Source organism: Cyrtonyx montezumae, unplaced genomic scaffold (assembly GCF_038088225.1).
Source record: "Cyrtonyx montezumae isolate F1298 unplaced genomic scaffold, pur_monq_1.0 scaffold_1, whole genome shotgun sequence".
In the NCBI taxonomy this organism is placed as follows: Eukaryota; Metazoa; Chordata; class Aves; order Galliformes; family Odontophoridae; genus Cyrtonyx; species Cyrtonyx montezumae.
The window spans coordinates 17,699,202-17,716,086 of NW_027071825.1; the positions used below are offsets into that span (position 1 = coordinate 17,699,202).

Consider the following 16,885-nt stretch of genomic DNA (forward strand, 5'->3'; position numbering starts at 1 on the left):
CACAAAAAAGTTCTGTAGCACAGTGAAAAGTTTTTTCCTGTGTTAATACTTTTTCCTAATAAAACAGAAGTTATTACAAGTCACTGCTTCTTTCCATAGATGAAGCCACATAATTCACTGATATAATAACTGATAACAGTCCAGCCCTGTCACATATCACTGTACCTTAAAATAAATATTTTTATGTTTTATACATTCATTGCACATTTTAATTCTGTTGTCATAGCTGCCAAAAACAGAGATGAAAGGACTCAAAAAGTAATCACTCGTGAAAGATTGGTTTAAAAAAAGGGAGACCTGTAATATTATAAAAAGTACAAACTAGAAAAAATGTAGAGCAGCTTGCTCTCATTAGCAATTGTAAATAAAACATCTTTTAGAGGAGAGGACTTGGGCACATTTTTGTAACAACACAATATACCAAAACAAAACTAAGTACTACAGATGGTATTGATAAGCAATCACATTGATTTGACTGCATATAAAATTTTGGTATTTTATGTATTCATGTTTCTTACATTTTCAGTTGCTAAGTTTTACCTTTCAACTGCTTGCAATGTTTCAGAAACTCTAGGCAAATTATTAATAGGAGAACAAGTTGTATCAAAGAGATCATTTTCCACTCCTCAGCAGTAGTAGATATTGTAGGCAATAGTTTTAGGACTAAGATTAAGATGGGGTACTCTTCTCCTGGTTTCCTTTCACAGCAGTTTCAGTAACATCTCAGAATAGAGAGTTTATATACAGATGTAAAGGAGTTCTGTACAAGATTCTAGAAGCCTAGCCAACAGTTTGTTGTAGCCCTTTTATAATTTCGCTAGGAACTGTGTGGAAAAGGAGAGAGGAAGAGGGGGAAGAAAGCATCCCAACACGTAACAAAAACATGCTTAGATCTCATGTAGCTAGATACACATACTAAAAAAAAAAATCAAATAATGAACACTGAAACACAGGGGTGCCTTTCTGGCTGCATGTTTCTGAAGAAGCAGCCTGTTGTAAACAGTTTTCAGGTTACGGAAAGGTTGATTTTATTACAATTAAACATTAAAATATATATTTAAAATTTTCTGAAAATTTAGCTTTGTGATTGATAAGAAAGACTGGGAGGGGGGAATGACATAAAACACCATATAGAAGAAATTCAGAGGCTACAAGTAAGGATAGCCAAGATGCAGTAATTACACTTTTTTCTCTCCTTGTACCCAGTACAATTCACTGAGTATTACCATCTAACCCCTTAAATTCATTGGCTTACAGTTTACTTTTGTGATTGGCATAATTAGGAAACCCAAACTGAGAAATCATTATATTAGAATATTTTAAAGGCATGCCATCATAAATATTAACCAATTTATTTACACAGTAAGATCTCTGTAACAAATGCTCTGCCCGGTGCCACATCCCAGAATAGCCACTGTTAGTGTCTTTTTCTAAATTTCTTATATCAACAGGCTTCACAAACACTCCTGAAGGCTTTCCAGTATGCTTTGCTACCAGAAAATTCATGGCAATATCATCACAATTTTGAGTTTCATCTATTAAAGTATAAACAGCTTCTGGTTGTCTTTGAAAGTCTTCTAAATACCTACAATGAAAAAATGCTGCACCGATAAGAACCATAGAATATTGATCTCCATTTCCAAATCCAGGGCTCTGCAGTTCAAAGCTGCCATAACTGTATACTCCTGAAGGAGTAGAAATGTGCTTTCTAGGAATGAACCCCACTATATGCTCTGGAAATTGCTGAAAGGAAAAGAAATTGAGAGCAAAAATGAAGAACATACTAGAAATCAAAATATGTTAAAACATTTTCATGAAAGACTTAGTCTTTTTTTTGTTTGTTTTTAATTTAAACGAGAGAAACATAAGCTTAAGGACAGAAAAGAAAGAACAAAACTGTTGGCACATGCTCCTTCAATCTTCAGAAATGCTGCACTTAAGTACAGTTTTACAAAACTGACATAACTTGCCTCATTCCACATCACAGATGTATACTTGGCAGTCAAAATGACTTTAAAGACAGCTTTTCTTTTGTTGCTGTTTTGAAGCACACTAGGAATTTAAATAAGTTCAGCAATCAGCAGCTAATGTGCCCGTGTACAAAAAGAATTACAAGTTTGAAAACTATAGATTACAGGTATAATTAATATAGAAGAACATTTTTGCAATTTCTACTATTAAATGCTTTGTGCATTTTAAAATCTAATTTAAGAAAAGCAATGGTAGAACACTGTGTAGTGCTACCCTTTCTAATTAAAACTATTAATCACATTTGTAATTCACAAATGCTGCCTGCTGAGGTGCAAAACATTACCTGCCAAACAGAAAAGGCAAAGGCAAGGTCATGAGCACTGACGAGCGTATCATCATCCATCATTAAAACAGCTAAAGAAAAAAAAGTATTATCAAAGGAATAAACTACATAGGCACAGTATGCAGTACAATATTTGACAAGCTGTGAAATTTCTGTAACAAGTAAGCTACACTGACAATCTGAATCATAACTGCTTGAAAAAAAAGGAAACAAAACAGATTTCAAAGCTAAAGCAAGGCTATAGCTTTGTAATTACTGAAAGTTAGGCTAAATATAATAACCTCTTATCATCCGTAGTGCAGCTCAAGAGATTGCTCAAAGGCAACTGCAGAAGGGAAGGTACTGTTGTATCCCAACTCCAGATACATTAAAGCCTCTATGTTCACAGCCAGGACAATCCTACTACAGTTTAAAAGAAGGAAACAAACAAAACCACTGGGGAAACTGAAGTTTCTAGTGTCTTGCTAGTAAGCATGGGTTGATGTATATTAGGAAGGAGGCATTAAAACAAATTACCTTTACTAATCATGAGTAAGGCCAGGTCTGTAATGCAACATTTGTGTTTTTTTTTCCCCAGTTGAAACAAACAGGCTTTATTGTTGTGCTTCTCCTGGAAAGAGCTTAGGAAGAATGTATAGATGAATGGCCAAAGACTGGGGAAAATACTGGTAAAAAGTATGCATAACACAAGATAAAAAGTCATACAGTTAGGGAGATAAACTTATCTGAATAACAGAACACAGTTGAGAACTTTGTCTTAAAGTTAATGGATTAAATTGACTGCTTACCAGATGGCTTAAGTTAACAGAGAGACTCAACAAACACATGCAGCATGAGTTTCAGTTTAAGCTATCAAGAGAAGAGAGACTGAACTACCTACCTTTGACAGATAAAAGAAATAGAGAACAGACATAGTTGCAAGGCCTATGAAATGCATTTTATCTCTCTCTTTTTCTTCTTACTCTTACTTCAAGGCTTCCACCCTGCTGCTGCTGCTATGCATCTAATGCTACCGTATAGACTACTTCTACATCACCTACATTTTATCAAACGAGTCAGGAGTTTCATGGTTTGTTATAGCATTACTCAGACTCTCTTTTAGCATTGTAGGGGAACTGTTAGGTAGGACTTGAATTTGAGCACCTGCTGAAGGGGCGTGGCTGGCCCAGCAAATACAGGGAAATTGTTTGCACTTGTGCTGCCCATGTGACCAGAAGGTATGGATCCGGGGGGGAGCTGCTCTGGGCTCATTTAAGGGCCAGCCACAGAAAAGCCACTTAGCCTGCTTCTTTAAGAATGCTGCAGTCAGAGCAGCTGATTCCAGTGGGGTGAGTTTAACTCTTCAATTCTTGTTTCTGTATTTTGTTTTTTTGCGTACCTGTGAATTCTTTGCTTGATCCCAACAAGAACCTGTTAGGATCAGTTTTGCTTTTTTATGAGCAGAACAAGCATACAGTTTTTGCATATAACAATATAACTAGTGCTAACATTAACTATTCATTACCTTTTGTTTCCAGCTCAGGGAAGTTCTGGAGTCTGTTCCTCATGCGATTTACAGTTTGAGCTTTGAAGATAACAGGAATGGGATGAGGACCCAAAGAATTCCATGTATCTTCTGGCATCCTCTCTCCAATGTTGTTCCACACAACAATTACTTTATGTAAATGAGGGATGGCTTGATAATGATTTAATAGCTTTAGCAGTAAGTCTGTTCTGTTATATGTCTGCATAATAAGAGTAAATGAACCTAATGCAGGCTGACCCTGGGTTTTTGATTCCCTTTTAAAATTAGGTGTCTTGTCATCTTTGATACTGGGGAGCAAAGCTGTTAAAGCTCCTGCCACAAGTAGGAGGATGATGATTGCTACAGGAATGAAGCGTAGTAGGCGGATTCCTGTAACTCTTCCTGGAAGCTTAGAGAAGTAGAAATACCTTTAAAACAAAAGACAGGAAAGGAAAACTTATTAATCCCCCATCAGGTTCTTCTTGAGCAAAATTTCTGGAACATTAAATAGATTCACTCAGGTAACAAATGAGTGAATAAATGAGAATTTTAGGACTTGAGCCAATTACTTTTCTCTATCAAGAGATACTTCTGGCACTCAGTTTCTAACATCTACTTGCCTTTTACTTTTGTTTGAATTTCCCTGTTCTGCAAAGAAAGAAAGTAAAAGTGTATTTTTACATTATAGTAAAAGCTTTAGATAGCTTGCCATCTCTTTATTTTCTCAGTGCAACATTTTTGGCTGAACAACTAAACTTCACTGAACCCATCCACCTGAAAATAGAAAACATTTAACAGAGCACTGTGCAAACTCTGCCTTAACTGGGAAAAAGGAGATGAGGTGCCTGCTACTCAGGCACCTTCTGCCATGTTAGTATAATGTCAGAGGTTTCTGAATCCTCCTGCTTTTGGAACTGCACAGGAGATTTTACAAAGTGGATCCTGCAAAGGTAATCTTTTACCAAAAGCCTCGTGTCTCCTAAGTGGTGTTTCCAGTTCTTGAGACCTCAGCAAAACCTATCAGTCACTGCAACCCTTTGTACCTCAAGTGATGTCATCCACAGCTATTCCTCCTCCTCCTCTAGTTGTGTGGTTGGTATGCACTGGATACAGAAGAAATATTCTAAGCTTACTACTAAAGTCATTCATTTATAAATATTATATGTTACTCCACTAGTGTTTTTAGGCTTTCATTGCAGAATTGTGGTTAAAGTGATTTAGAACAGTCTCATCAATTAAAATTCAGGGCAGAGATGCTGTGTTTCTTGTCAGAAGCTTTGATCTCGTTTCCACAGTGCATATATACCATGCCTGATTTTTTTTAATCATTATTTTAAAATAATCATGATTTAAAAATAATCCTCAACTTACCTCATTGTTGCCAGACGGGATTGTTTCCTCCCTGTTTCTATAGGACAGATGTTTGCGGTCTTTTAATCTGCTGGAAATTAAAAAAAGTTGTAATAGAAGATCAACAACTGACCTCCATGTTACTCTGCATCTTTCTGCATTATTTTTGGTTGGTTACTGATTATTGTGGATGTTGTTGGTGACTACCTAATCCCTTTTCCTATTGCACAGCTGAGTAGTTCTCTACCATTCAACGATCTTTCCCAAAACTGCTTAACCAGCTGGTTAAAGAAGAACTCCAAACACATTACTTCATGTGTTTTAGTGGTTCCTGGTGAGCATTTGGCTGCCACAGTAAGGCAAGTAGTCCCAGTGACAGTTCCTCTGTTTCTGGCCCATCCCCTTCAGTCTCTCCTCCTGCTAAATGCACCAGGTGCATTAGAGCCTTAAGGCATAGCATGTGTTTTTCCTACTTGGTCTGCCAGATAGCAGAATGGAAAGTGCAAACACTAAGTAAGGATTATGCAAGTCAGTAACACAAAAAGACTTGTATTTGCTTCTTACGTTGCTGGGGGGGGGGAATTTTAGTTTTTTAAAACTAGTTTAAAAAAATACTCTTCACGTGTTTAAGAATGGTACTATGGAAATTTAGAGGGCAAGAGATTTTGTAGAATTCCACATCTTTAGAGGAATTAACATAAGTTTATACTACTGAATACCCACTTGATGAAACATGTATGCACACAGCCCATCAGTCAGCATGCCCATCTATGATGGTCTTCCTGAGCCCAAGGTCCACTTTTATCACTTCCAAGTTTTATGAGTCTGTGGAAGCCACTAAAATTCCTGTTTTGTTTTGTTTTTTTGCTTCACTCAGTAGTATGTATGTCCATGCTGGGCTCCCAGAAGCAGCTGCTGTGCATTCCTGAGGCCTAGTGTATCTTTGTTATGTGCGAGTTAGAGAGACAAGCCCTAAGTCGCCTTCTTCCAGTTGTAACCTTGTCTGGCAGTTCTTAACAACACTAACATGATGATTAATCGGTAAAAATGTCTAAGCACAAGGAAGGTGGAAGTCTAAATGTTAACTGCGACAGTGAAGCCCTCCAGCTTTCCACGTTACTAATGTTATGCAATTGAGTAAGAAGTAGGAATTGTGCTATGTAGTAGCAGCCGCATGTCCATACACAACTTTTAGAATCAGATCTACAGCATTTTCCAATGGGAAAGCAATTTGATCGGTTTTGCCAATTATGTTATGAAATCACAACGTTGACAGAAAAACGAAATGCTGCTTGTGGGGAACACCCTTCAAAACCGGTGAAAACGAGACTCGGAAGCCAACGTGCAGTGTCTCAACCGAGAACGTCACCGCAGCCCATCCTAGCCGCCTCCCGCATACCGCAGCCTCGCCTACCCGCAGAGCTCCGCGCGGGAGGGCCGGGCCCGGCGCCGCAGCTCGCCCGCTCCGCTGACCCAGGGCCGGCCCGGCCGGCAGCGACGCCGTGCCCGCTTCCTGTGGGCGGTCCGCGCTTCCTGCCGGCCGCCGCGCTTCGTCGCGTGGGGGGGGGGGTGGTCCGCTGAGGGGGCGTGAGGCCGCGCGGGGCGGGGTGGGGTCGCTCTCGGTAGGGCCGCCTCTAGCGCTGCTCTGGGAGCGGCGGGCGCGGGGCCGCGGCGCATCTGGCGGCATTGTGAGGGACTGCTGGCGTGGGACTGGCGAGGGCACATTCGGCTTATGAGTTTTGTAATCGGCCGCCGCGGCCTCCAAAGCGCGCTCCCCGCCGACGGCCGCACAGTACTGCCACCTCAGCAACACCGCCACCTCAGCAGCGTCGCGCAGGCGCGGGGCGGCAGACCGGAAGTAAGCGCTCCGGCCGCCTGCGGGCCTCCTCCCGCCCCGCCCGCACGTCGCGGCCGGCACCATGCTGCCTCTCTCCATTAAGGATGATGAGTACAAGCCGCCGCGGCTCAACCTGCTCAGGAAGGTGTCGGGATGGTTCAGGTAAAGGCGCCGGGCCCTATGGGGGCCGCGGCCGCGAGCGTAACCCTGCAGAGGGCTGAGGAGGCGATGCCGGGGCCGTCAGGTGAGCGGCCGCGCCTTAGGCCGCTGTCTCTCGGCGACCCGGCCATGACCCGCCCGTGCTCCCTGCTAGGTCCATCCTGTCGGACAAGACCTCCCGCAACCTCTTCTTCTTCCTCTGCCTCAACCTGTCCTTCGCCTTCGTGGAGCTGCTCTACGGTATCTGGAGTAACAGGTACTGGCGGCGGGGCCCGGAGCGGGGCGACTCTGCGCGTAGGAAGCGGGGGCCGCTGCCGCGTCTCACGTCGGCGGGGCCGGAGCTGGGACAGGACGGGACCGCGAGGTCCGCGGGGCTCGGGGCGCTGCGGGACGGGCCTGTGCGGGTGGGATGGACTACTGCTCTTGTCCTGAGCCCCGCGGGGCAGGCGGTGAGCGCTGATAGCTGAGGAGCTTTGTCGTGGGGAGAGTGTGAGTGAGGAGAAGCCGAGTAGTGGGGTGAATTTTGGGAGCCGGGGGCTGTGACCACTTCGACAGGGTTCCTTCTGGGGATGGGACTTAGTGAAGCGAGAGCTGGGTGGCAGGAACTGGTCGTCCTTGGCCCTGACCGAGAAATGAGGATTGAAGCATCCTGCTGTAGGAATAAGTGGTGCTTTGCATACCAAGTATGTCTGCAGAGTTAGAAAGGATAGTAGGGGCATGATTAAATTGCTGCTGAAGAACTTGTAGTAACACGTAATCAAGAAATGTAGAGTAACTTCCACACAGCTGCGTGGTGTACAGATAGAGAAGATCGTGTAGCATCTTCATCTGATGTGATTCTTTGATGGAGTTTTTAATGATGATATTTCCAAGTCAGTATTTCAGGGATCTGCCATAGGTGTGTGTTAAGCCCAACGGAGTGTTGTGCATTGAACCCAGAGACGCTCATCAAAAGCTGCAGTAAGAGCACAGATTGATGGAACTTCTGGTCAAGTCTTACAAGAGCAGCTATGCAGATTTGGAAGCAGCTGTGCCCTTCCGTTTGTCTTCTTTTTCTAAGTCTCTTAAACTGCATTATAAAATCTGTAACCTTGATGGCAGACATTGCTGCTGTCACAGTAATGAGAACACCACATTATCTTGGGCACAGTCTCCACACTTTGCAGACTACCTTGGATATACTTAGTTTTAACTTTGTTGATTCACTTTGCAAATTGTGCGTGTACACAGTCTGTCTATTTCAGTATGAGTATTTTTCTGAATAGCTCAGTGGATTAAAATACTTTTTCTAAACGACTCAGACACATTCAGACAAGTTTTTGATCTTTCTGTTAAAAAAAATATTTTTGATAGCCTAATGAGGAAGCAGATCTGAAGCCAAAAAAGTCCTGCATCAGAGGTAATAAACTGAAGTGACACTTGTCTGAAATTTGACCCCGAAGAATTAACTTGACTGGAAGTGAGAGAATGCAATGATTCATTTTGTTTGGAATTTAAGAATGAGGATTTAACGATTCATTATTTGGTTTTGTTTCTATTTCAAGTAATTCATTTCAGATATCTTTATTGTAAAGTCTAGGTTTTAGTCTTAAACAAAAAAACATTTTATCAAGTATTTCTTTGATAGGCATTCCTATATTCAAAGTGAGTGGTCTGTGTCTTGGAAGAACAAATATGTAATAAGCAAACAAAGAACTATATAGAGAAAATTCTCATATCTAAAGAGCACAGCTCCTTTGGCTGTCAGCATGAGAAGTGCAGAAATGGAACACTTCTGAAGGGGATTTTCAGTATCATCTTGCAGCACATCTTTATTCCAGTGCTCTCTTGGCCTATCTTGAGTATGGCAAGCGATACCTGATACTGCAAGTATTAGAAGCATGTTGAAGATTATCTTGAATTGTACTTTCCAGTGTCCTTCATTTAAAAAGCTGCCATGATTATTCAGATAATTCTTCCCTGGGCTGCCAGGCTATGGATTTTCTGTTTGATTCTGATTCTGAAAAAATAGGCTGTTACCCATTTAAATTTAAGCAGTTAATTGTGATTTCTTTATCTCCATTATTCTTATTTCAGAATGAAATCTATTATTTCAGCTCCCAAAATAATAAGTTCTAAAATGCTTCTGTTTTCTTCTCCCCTTTTAATTGTTACTTCTTATGTACTTCTAACTTTCTGTCTGCCAAGTTACTGTGTTTTTTCCTTCAATGACAAAAATAGTTAAGTTGTATGATCCTCTTACAACTACTCTGAGGTCCTGACATTCAAAAAGCTCAGACAACAGATTTAGATGTCGTGTTTTCCTAACTTAGAGCTTAAAGTTGAAATCTGCTACTTGAGTTATTCTAAGATATTAACCACTACACATATATTTGTGTTTCTTATTCAGCTGTGGAAGTGTCCTCACTTACATGCAATATTTTCTACTATAGAGTTTCTACTATCCTTTGAATTCCAGTTCCAGTGGAAGTTCTTACATATGTGTGGGTTACTAGTGATTAACTAGATTACTTGTTTCCCTTAGTAATCATTTTGCATCAACCTTTTTTGACTCTTTAATTTACAGGTCATTCAAAAACAGATCTCATAGGTGGTCAGATTGCTTTTTTACTAGGCCTGCTGTCCTTTGTGCAGCAGAATCGCTTACTGCTGTGTCTACAATACTATGCCATGCAATGAAACATATTACAGACGGTCTGTCCTGACCAGTGTTGATAAATCCACATGCTTCCGTGTGCACTGAGATGTTTGGTTAAGTCTTTAAAGAGGCAGAGCTGTGTTGTTTTTGTACTTGTGGTAAGACAGGTAGGCAGGAGCACAGTGCTGTGATCATTTGCTGTATGACTTCTGGTTATAGAGCTTGTATGGTATTTGTTTTTTCACCAGCAGTTGGTTCGAACACTCCTCTTTTCCAAGAGACTATTAAAAAAAACAAAACACCAAGTACTTCATGAACATTGCAAGCTTATGATTATAGTCACCCTAATTACCTTCCACCTGTATGTGTTGGGTCTTTTTTTTCTTTTTTCCATTGAGTCTTCTGTGTTTCTTATACAAAATTGAGAATTAGCTGTTTTCCTGGAGATGTCACCTGATTTGAGGGGGGGAAGCTGTTGCCCACACCCTTAAAGAATTTGAGAAGGCATTGGATTCTGCTGCTTCCTAGGTGTCCAGCCTTTTGTCTTCATTTAAACTTTTATTTCCAAAATGATTTGTTTCTTGCTAAGTTGCTGGTAGCAACTAAGGGTATTTTAATATTCTACTATCCCCTTTCTGAAATGTCTTACAGATGTATATGTGTTTGTGCATGTATTTATATATGTATTTATATAAAACAAGACTTCTGTTCTCTTCTGTCCTCCAAACCCACTTTTGTAGTTGCATGTTTCATCTGTAATACATAATCCTGAAATTTATTTAGCTTGTTAATGTGGAATAATTCAAAGTTTGTCTAATAACTTTGTGTTTAACTTCAGTGTGAATCTAGCTGTCCTCTAGGACTTGATGCCAGCAGTAATTTTGGTCAAGCTATAAATCAGAATCTAACAACAAATGGGTGCTACTGGAAGTATGTTGGAGAGAGATTACTGGGACTTCAGAAGAAAATCAGCGTATTAAACTCCTTCCAAAACAGTCACTGGATATCCTTACTTTTTTATTTGCTTACTGAAATAGCATATCTCAGAGATGTGTTATGCTGGTATTCTATACTTTTTTGTGGTTCTGGTCCAGATTTGGGATGATCCTTAGCACCTGATTGCCTATTGGTATCCACTGACCAGCTGAATTTGAGATGTGAAGTGAACCTTTTAATGAAAATAGCTCAAATGAACCTTATCAGTGGGTGAGAATTAAAGCTAAGGATTCGAATAGAAATAAGTTAATTTCTGCTTACTTACACACATAATAACTAATCCAGGCTCTAAATTTATGTCATAGCTACCCTAAGAAGCTAACTAGAACAATAACAGACTTATCACAAGAGCAGAATTAATGGAGATTGATTGTTCTCGGAAGGTTTTCATCATATCATCATATGGAAAAAGTCTAATTTGCTGTGTATATATAATAGGTGTTGTAAAAATCTGTAATAGCTTTCTATAGATTTGATGAAAGAGTTGAAAAATATTTTATAACCGGGTGAAATAGATAAAGTTCCAGAAGATATGTAATAAAAGGTGTTTTTTCTAAGGTATTTTCTAAAGTGAAATACTTTGATAGAATTTTCAAAAGTTTTTAGTGTTTACAGTAATTCTGTGTGCTTTGTGGGGGAGTTTTGTCATAAATACAACAGATGAACATGTCTTGTCCACTATTCCATGGTTATTTGGCATTAATAAACAGAGGAAAGAGTGTATATTATTTGTGGGTGTATCTGCATCGGGGTGTTCACTTGTGTCAGTGGAATTGCCTCCAACCCATCACCCCAGTGTATTCCAGATTGAAAGAGTGCTTAGCAAGAAATTTAAGTGCACTCACTAAGCTGAAGAAAGCAGGCTTGTCAGCATGCAAACTGCCTTTGTCAGCATGTTTATATTGGTGGGCTGGTGTGGGTTTCTCACCCATGCTATCAGAATTGTGCTGGAGGCTTAGAAGCAGCGTATTCTTCTAGTGTGTAAAAGATTGAGTGCTGTTTTTCTTGTGCCCAATGTAACATTTCTCTTTGTTCTTTTCCAGTTTAGGTTTAATATCAGATTCTTTTCATATGTTTTTTGATTGTACTGCTCTATTGGCTGGATTAGCAGCTTCAGTTATCTCAAAGTGGCGGTCAAATGATGCTTTCTCATACGGGTAAGAAACTTCAGGCTGTTACCTTGTGTGTGCACAAAACCTCTTTTTGCAGAACATGGAAAAGTTATATCAAAAGTCTGCTTTTTAGGTTGAATTATTTAAACCTTTAATGTGAATGTTTTCCTAGAAATAGGAAAAAATATAAAGGTGCTGCTTTTGATGAGTGCATTTCATCACTAAGAGCTCTGCAGTACTACTAGTGTAACTGGGTTACAGGAAGTTGCCATGTTTTGTCATACACGCAGCAACAGTATTGCAAGACAACTGTTAGGGATTTCCTCACATGGTGAGCTGAGGTATATCATAGGGAACTGCAGACTGCTGTTGCTCCATGCTTTCTTTTGGAACTTATCCCTGAAAGGCCCTGAGTCTCAGATGCTGCACCTGAGATTATAAACTATGCCTTGCAGACCCAGCAGGATTCAGCAGGTGTAGTTACTGTTAGCAGCTGTGGCTGCCACTAAAATTCCCATTAACACAGCTGTACTGTCCTCCAGGTATCCTTTGTAGATATAATTGTTGCAGTTGGTTCTGTTTCAAGGATACTTGTTTCAGTTGTGCATTGCAGTTGTGCCTATAAAACAATTCTGATGGTACAGTAGTATTAATCAGTTATACTGATTAACAGCTGCTGAGCTATAAGGTAGGTTGCTGTGCTGCTTATAGTGCTACTGACCTGAATGTCAGCATTTAACTTCAGCTGTCTTGTATAAGCATGCATTGTGTAGTTTGAGACTCATTTAATTAAGGTGGGAACTGATATATCTAGGAATCCGTTTAGGAAGAATTTATTTTGCCATGAACTAACTGCAGTGAAGGCAGGTTCTATCTTAATTACTGCTCTGCACTTAAAAAGCTAGTGCTCCACATGTGAGAGAACAGCTACCATTTATTGTCTGGTGTTTCCTACTTTGGAATTGCATGTTAATGATGTTTTTCTTTAATTGGACAAATTGGTTAAGAAATATTTATTTTACGACCTTTACTATCCCCTCCCCCCCTCAAAAAGGGAAACAAATTGATGTGTGACTGTTTTGATATTAAACAAAACTTTACATCAACCATCTTAAGAATGTGAGACATAACCATATTGTGTAGTTTCTGAATAAAAAATTATAACTTTAAGTACAAATTATCTTAAATGGGAAAAACTGAAAATTTTCTTTCATCTAGACCAGGTAATAGCTGCAGAGGCAAGCTCTTGCTGCTCTTGCATGTGAGTCTCTGGAACAAGTAGAATACTTAATTTAGGTGGATGAGTTAAGGCTTGGGGCTGTTTTGAATATCCTGCTTGCTTAATTCTCTGTACTTGTCTTACATTCCGTCCTCTTATCAGTTCACTGTTTTATTACTGTTACCTTTTAAGTGATCTCGAGAGTTGTTGTTTTCTACTACAAATGTGGAAAATGAGTAAAAGTTGGTTGTAGTTGATTTTTTTTGTCAGCATGGAAGAATAGCTGATTACATACAAGTTGTCTGTAGTTCATATACTCTGTCTTGTTTAGAAATTCCATATGTAATACAGCTGTTTGAGAACTAGAAGATTATTTTCCAATGTTGAAGTTTCACTTCTAGTTTCTAACGTTTACGTGGATGTGGTGATATCTGCTGTTGCTTTTTGGTTTTTGCAGGTATGTTCGAGCAGAAGTACTTGCAGGTTTTGTAAATGGTTTATTCCTCATCTTTACAGCGTTCTTTATTTTTTCTGAAGGTGTTGAGGTATGTAATTTCTACCTGTAGAGTGTATTTAATGGGGATAAAACTACTAAAATCATTGCTTAAGAATCTGGGATCTGAACAAGAGAATGGGGCAGTTTGGAATTGTTCTGTGACATAAACTTCCTGTATGTCGATAGAAGCACGTAAAGACTATAAGATTTACACTGTGAAATTCCTGAGTAATTCTTAATTACGTTTTTACATATACCTGCTTGTATAAGAAAGCACAAAACTACTTATGTGCAGGAGCAGCCTTTCTTGGTGCCTTTTACTAATGTGATGAGACTAAAATGCTGTGATTGTTTCTTGCTTTTATTTCTAGAGGGCGCTGGAGCCTCCTGATGTGCATCATGAGAGACTTCTTCCAGTTTCTATACTGGGATTCATTGTAAATCTTATAGGAATATTCGTTTTTCAGCATGGAGGTCATGGGCATTCACATGGATCTGGTAGGATGTTTATAATTTTATATATTAATAGTATATATTATACATAAATATATATATGTTTATTTTCTAAGCATCCTGCGTTCTCGGACACTGTTACCCACCAGGGAGAGCCTCAGTATTATGTTTTTAGGTCTTTTTAATGGCACTGAATTTCATATTTTAACACTAGCATTAGTATATCACCGCTGTACTTCTCATGCCTTTTCATGTACTTCTCACCCATTAACCTGCAAGGCTTAGAAAACTATAATTTGCTTTCTATAACATGAATTCTACTGCACGTTCTTGAAAGAGAACCTTTTCTCTTGCAGAGTATCTTTTGAATAAAATTAAACTGTAGTTAGGTGGGGTCTTTCCTGGAGAAAGAATAAACAAGATGTCTGAATCAAATTTTAAGTATGGGATGAAGATTCAGGCACTTTTCAACTTCATGTCTGTTTAATTTTAAGTGCAAAGTTTGTGTAAATGTTTGTGGTAAATGTTATTTCTATTTTTTTCTGCAAAGCTAATTGATATCTGTTCCAGCTTAATTTCTTAACTGTAATACAGACTCCTGGAAGAAGCTTAGATTTGTGATGTATGAACATTAGCGTGTTTTAATTTTCTGTTTACTTTTAACATGCTTGTATCAAATTTTGTGCACATTTTTAAGCTGTGTTAAAATAACTTGTTTCAGAAGTGGGAATATATTAAAAGCACTTGACTTCTTAAATCAGATACAATTCATACAGTTACACAGCCAAGATTCATATTTCAAACAACTTGTGTTAATTTTTTTTCTAACAAGTTTGTTTAAAGCCATGCCTTGAGGTGACCTAAAAGATTAATAGACTTTCAGTAGCTTAGAAACAAATGTAAGCATACTTCTATTCAGCACTTTCCTTTACATTCTGACTGATGTTTGTTCACAGGGCATGAGCACAGCCATTCTCTATTCAATGGAGGTCTCAGCCATGGACACAGTCACAGAGGTCATGGTCACAGCCATGAGCATAAACATGGACACAGCCATGACCATGGCCATAGCCACGGACTCTCTCATGATCAGGATTATTGCCATGGTAAGTATTTAATGTCATAAAACATCACTTGACTCAATTTAAATCTGATATTACTGACTTTTCTGAACAGAAGAGAAGTTGCTGACTGCTAATTGTTGTAAGTATGCAGAGAAATGTTTCACTTGCGATCAATGAAGTGTTGTTATATACGTCTTACTCTGCCTATATTTTTGGAATGTCCATCTTTATTATATGCAGGCAAAAGATAACAGCATGTGTGCTATAGCAATGTAATTAAACCAGATACTAAGTGCTTTGTTTCAATTTTGCATGAAAATAACTTAAAGTACTATGCCAGTGTTCTCATTTGTATCAACTTCATAGATTAACGTCTGGGAAAGATAAATGAGCAATTTTGTTCGGGGTACATAGGGATTGATTTGTTGAGTGTAATCTCAAATAGAAGATTTTTTTTTCTTGTCTTGGGCACTTGTAATCTGTTTTAAAACTGGCTATGAGAAAGATATTCTGTATCTTTGCTATGCTTAAATCTTTTCCAAATAATCTGAAGAGACATCTAGGCAAATAATCTGAAGTGATGTCTGCACAAAATATGATGATTAGCCTTCATCACAGTAGAAGAGACAGTGTGGGTTGCCACCTGTTTGAAACAGTGCAAATTAAAGCCTTGTTATAATACTGCATTGTCAATCTTTCCTGTTTGAGCTGTGAATTAAAATCTTAGGTAACCAAGAATATGCTGTCCTCTGCTCTCAGTGTGCACAGCATCTTGTGACAGAAGGTGACAAAGAGTATAGAAAAATCTTTACTTGCATCTTCTAGTAGATATTTGTGTTAGAAAATTGGTAATTCTGCACTTCGGCTGGAAAACATGAGCATGGTATTATCCTTGCTCTCCCAGCCCTCTCCCAGTGGAACAAATAGTATATTTGGTGCAATTCACTATTCAAATCAATTCCTGAATAAGTTATTTTATATCTTCTCTGTAAGTCATTTGCTATCCTTTAAACATTTTTTCTTAACACTTTTTTTTGATACGCTGCCACAGAGGAAATTGATCTGCTTGAATGAGAGGATTTTTTTTGTTGAGTTTTGGTTACAAGTCTTACTCTTTTAAATGCTTGGGGTAAATGCTTAACTGAAATATTATTCCTTGGTACCAAATATGACTGTACTCTTGCTTACTTGTTTGTATGGCTCGTATTTTTGCGGTGGCTTCTTTTGCTAAATATTGGAAAGGTTTTGTTTCTCAATTTTTATTTTTTAAAATCTATTTGCACATATATATGCTATATATAGCATATAAATAAATACACAGTTTCTTTAAAAATCCATGTTTTAAGACTTGATTGTTTCATTAAAAAACAAAAACTAGAGCAAAAGGTAGTCATAGTGAGCAGCTTGTCTGTGCAAGACATCAATACGTTTCAGAAAGGAAGACCAGAACAGAATATACCACTAGAAGAAAGCTTTAGCATAGGTTAATATGCCCATATAAATATCTTCACAGATGACCATTCTCTGGAAGGGATGACTGGTTCCAGCAAGCAAATCTTACAAGGTAAAAGAATAAATACAGTGGTTTATTTGTTTTGTCCTATTCTGCCTGTGATTGTTTATTACACATCTATTTCAGAGGGAGCCTCGGGATAAATACTACCTTTTCTTTAGTGTTATTTTGTAGTCCCCTTCCATGCTTGAACAGATGAGTGTATATACCGTGTGCATGGCTAGGCACTG

General features: G+C 38.9%; 2 protein-coding genes across 4 annotated transcripts in view; one reads left to right on the forward strand and one right to left on the reverse strand.

The window, feature by feature from the left end:
* Positions 1-289: 289 nt before the first annotated feature.
* On the reverse strand, positions 290-5,260 carry EXTL2 (exostosin like glycosyltransferase 2). Of its 2 annotated transcripts, XM_065742511.1 has the most exons (4): positions 5,190-5,260; positions 3,819-4,246; positions 2,315-2,385; positions 290-1,743 (listed from the first exon to the last, which is right to left on the reverse strand). In XM_065742511.1, exons 1-4 carry the CDS (start codon positions 5,192-5,194, stop codon positions 1,252-1,254), a joined length of 996 nt encoding a protein of 331 aa, XP_065598583.1. In that variant the 5' UTR covers positions 5,195-5,260; the 3' UTR covers positions 290-1,251. The 2 variants fall into 2 exon arrangements, with proteins under 2 accessions (XP_065598583.1, XP_065598592.1); XM_065742520.1 differs by lacking the exons at positions 290-1,743; positions 2,315-2,385 and adding an exon at positions 2,851-2,924.
* Positions 5,261-7,077: 1,817 nt separating this feature from the next.
* Positions 7,078-16,885, forward strand: part of SLC30A7 (solute carrier family 30 member 7) — a 508,373-nt gene continuing 498,565 nt past the window's right edge. For both annotated transcript variants that reach the window (XM_065742421.1, XM_065742428.1), the window contains exons 1-7: positions 7,078-7,167; positions 7,319-7,420; positions 11,842-11,955; positions 13,587-13,674; positions 13,997-14,123; positions 15,035-15,184; positions 16,656-16,706. In XM_065742421.1, coding sequence (XP_065598493.1) covers positions 7,088-7,167; positions 7,319-7,420; positions 11,842-11,955; positions 13,587-13,674; positions 13,997-14,123; positions 15,035-15,184; positions 16,656-16,706 — 712 coding nt within the window. In that variant the 5' untranslated portion in view covers positions 7,078-7,087. The remainder of the gene's footprint in view (positions 7,168-7,318; positions 7,421-11,841; positions 11,956-13,586; positions 13,675-13,996; positions 14,124-15,034; positions 15,185-16,655; positions 16,707-16,885) is intronic.

Coding starts and splice junctions, on each gene's coding strand:
- EXTL2 (XM_065742511.1), bottom strand. Junction 2,386..3,818: donor CCCTGAGCTGGAAACAAAAG/GTAATGAATAGT, acceptor TTTTTTCTTTAG/CTGTTTTAATGATGGATGAT. Junction 1,744..2,314: donor TTGCCTTTTCTGTTTGGCAG/GTAATGTTTTGC, acceptor TTTTCCTTTCAG/CAATTTCCAGAGCATATAGT.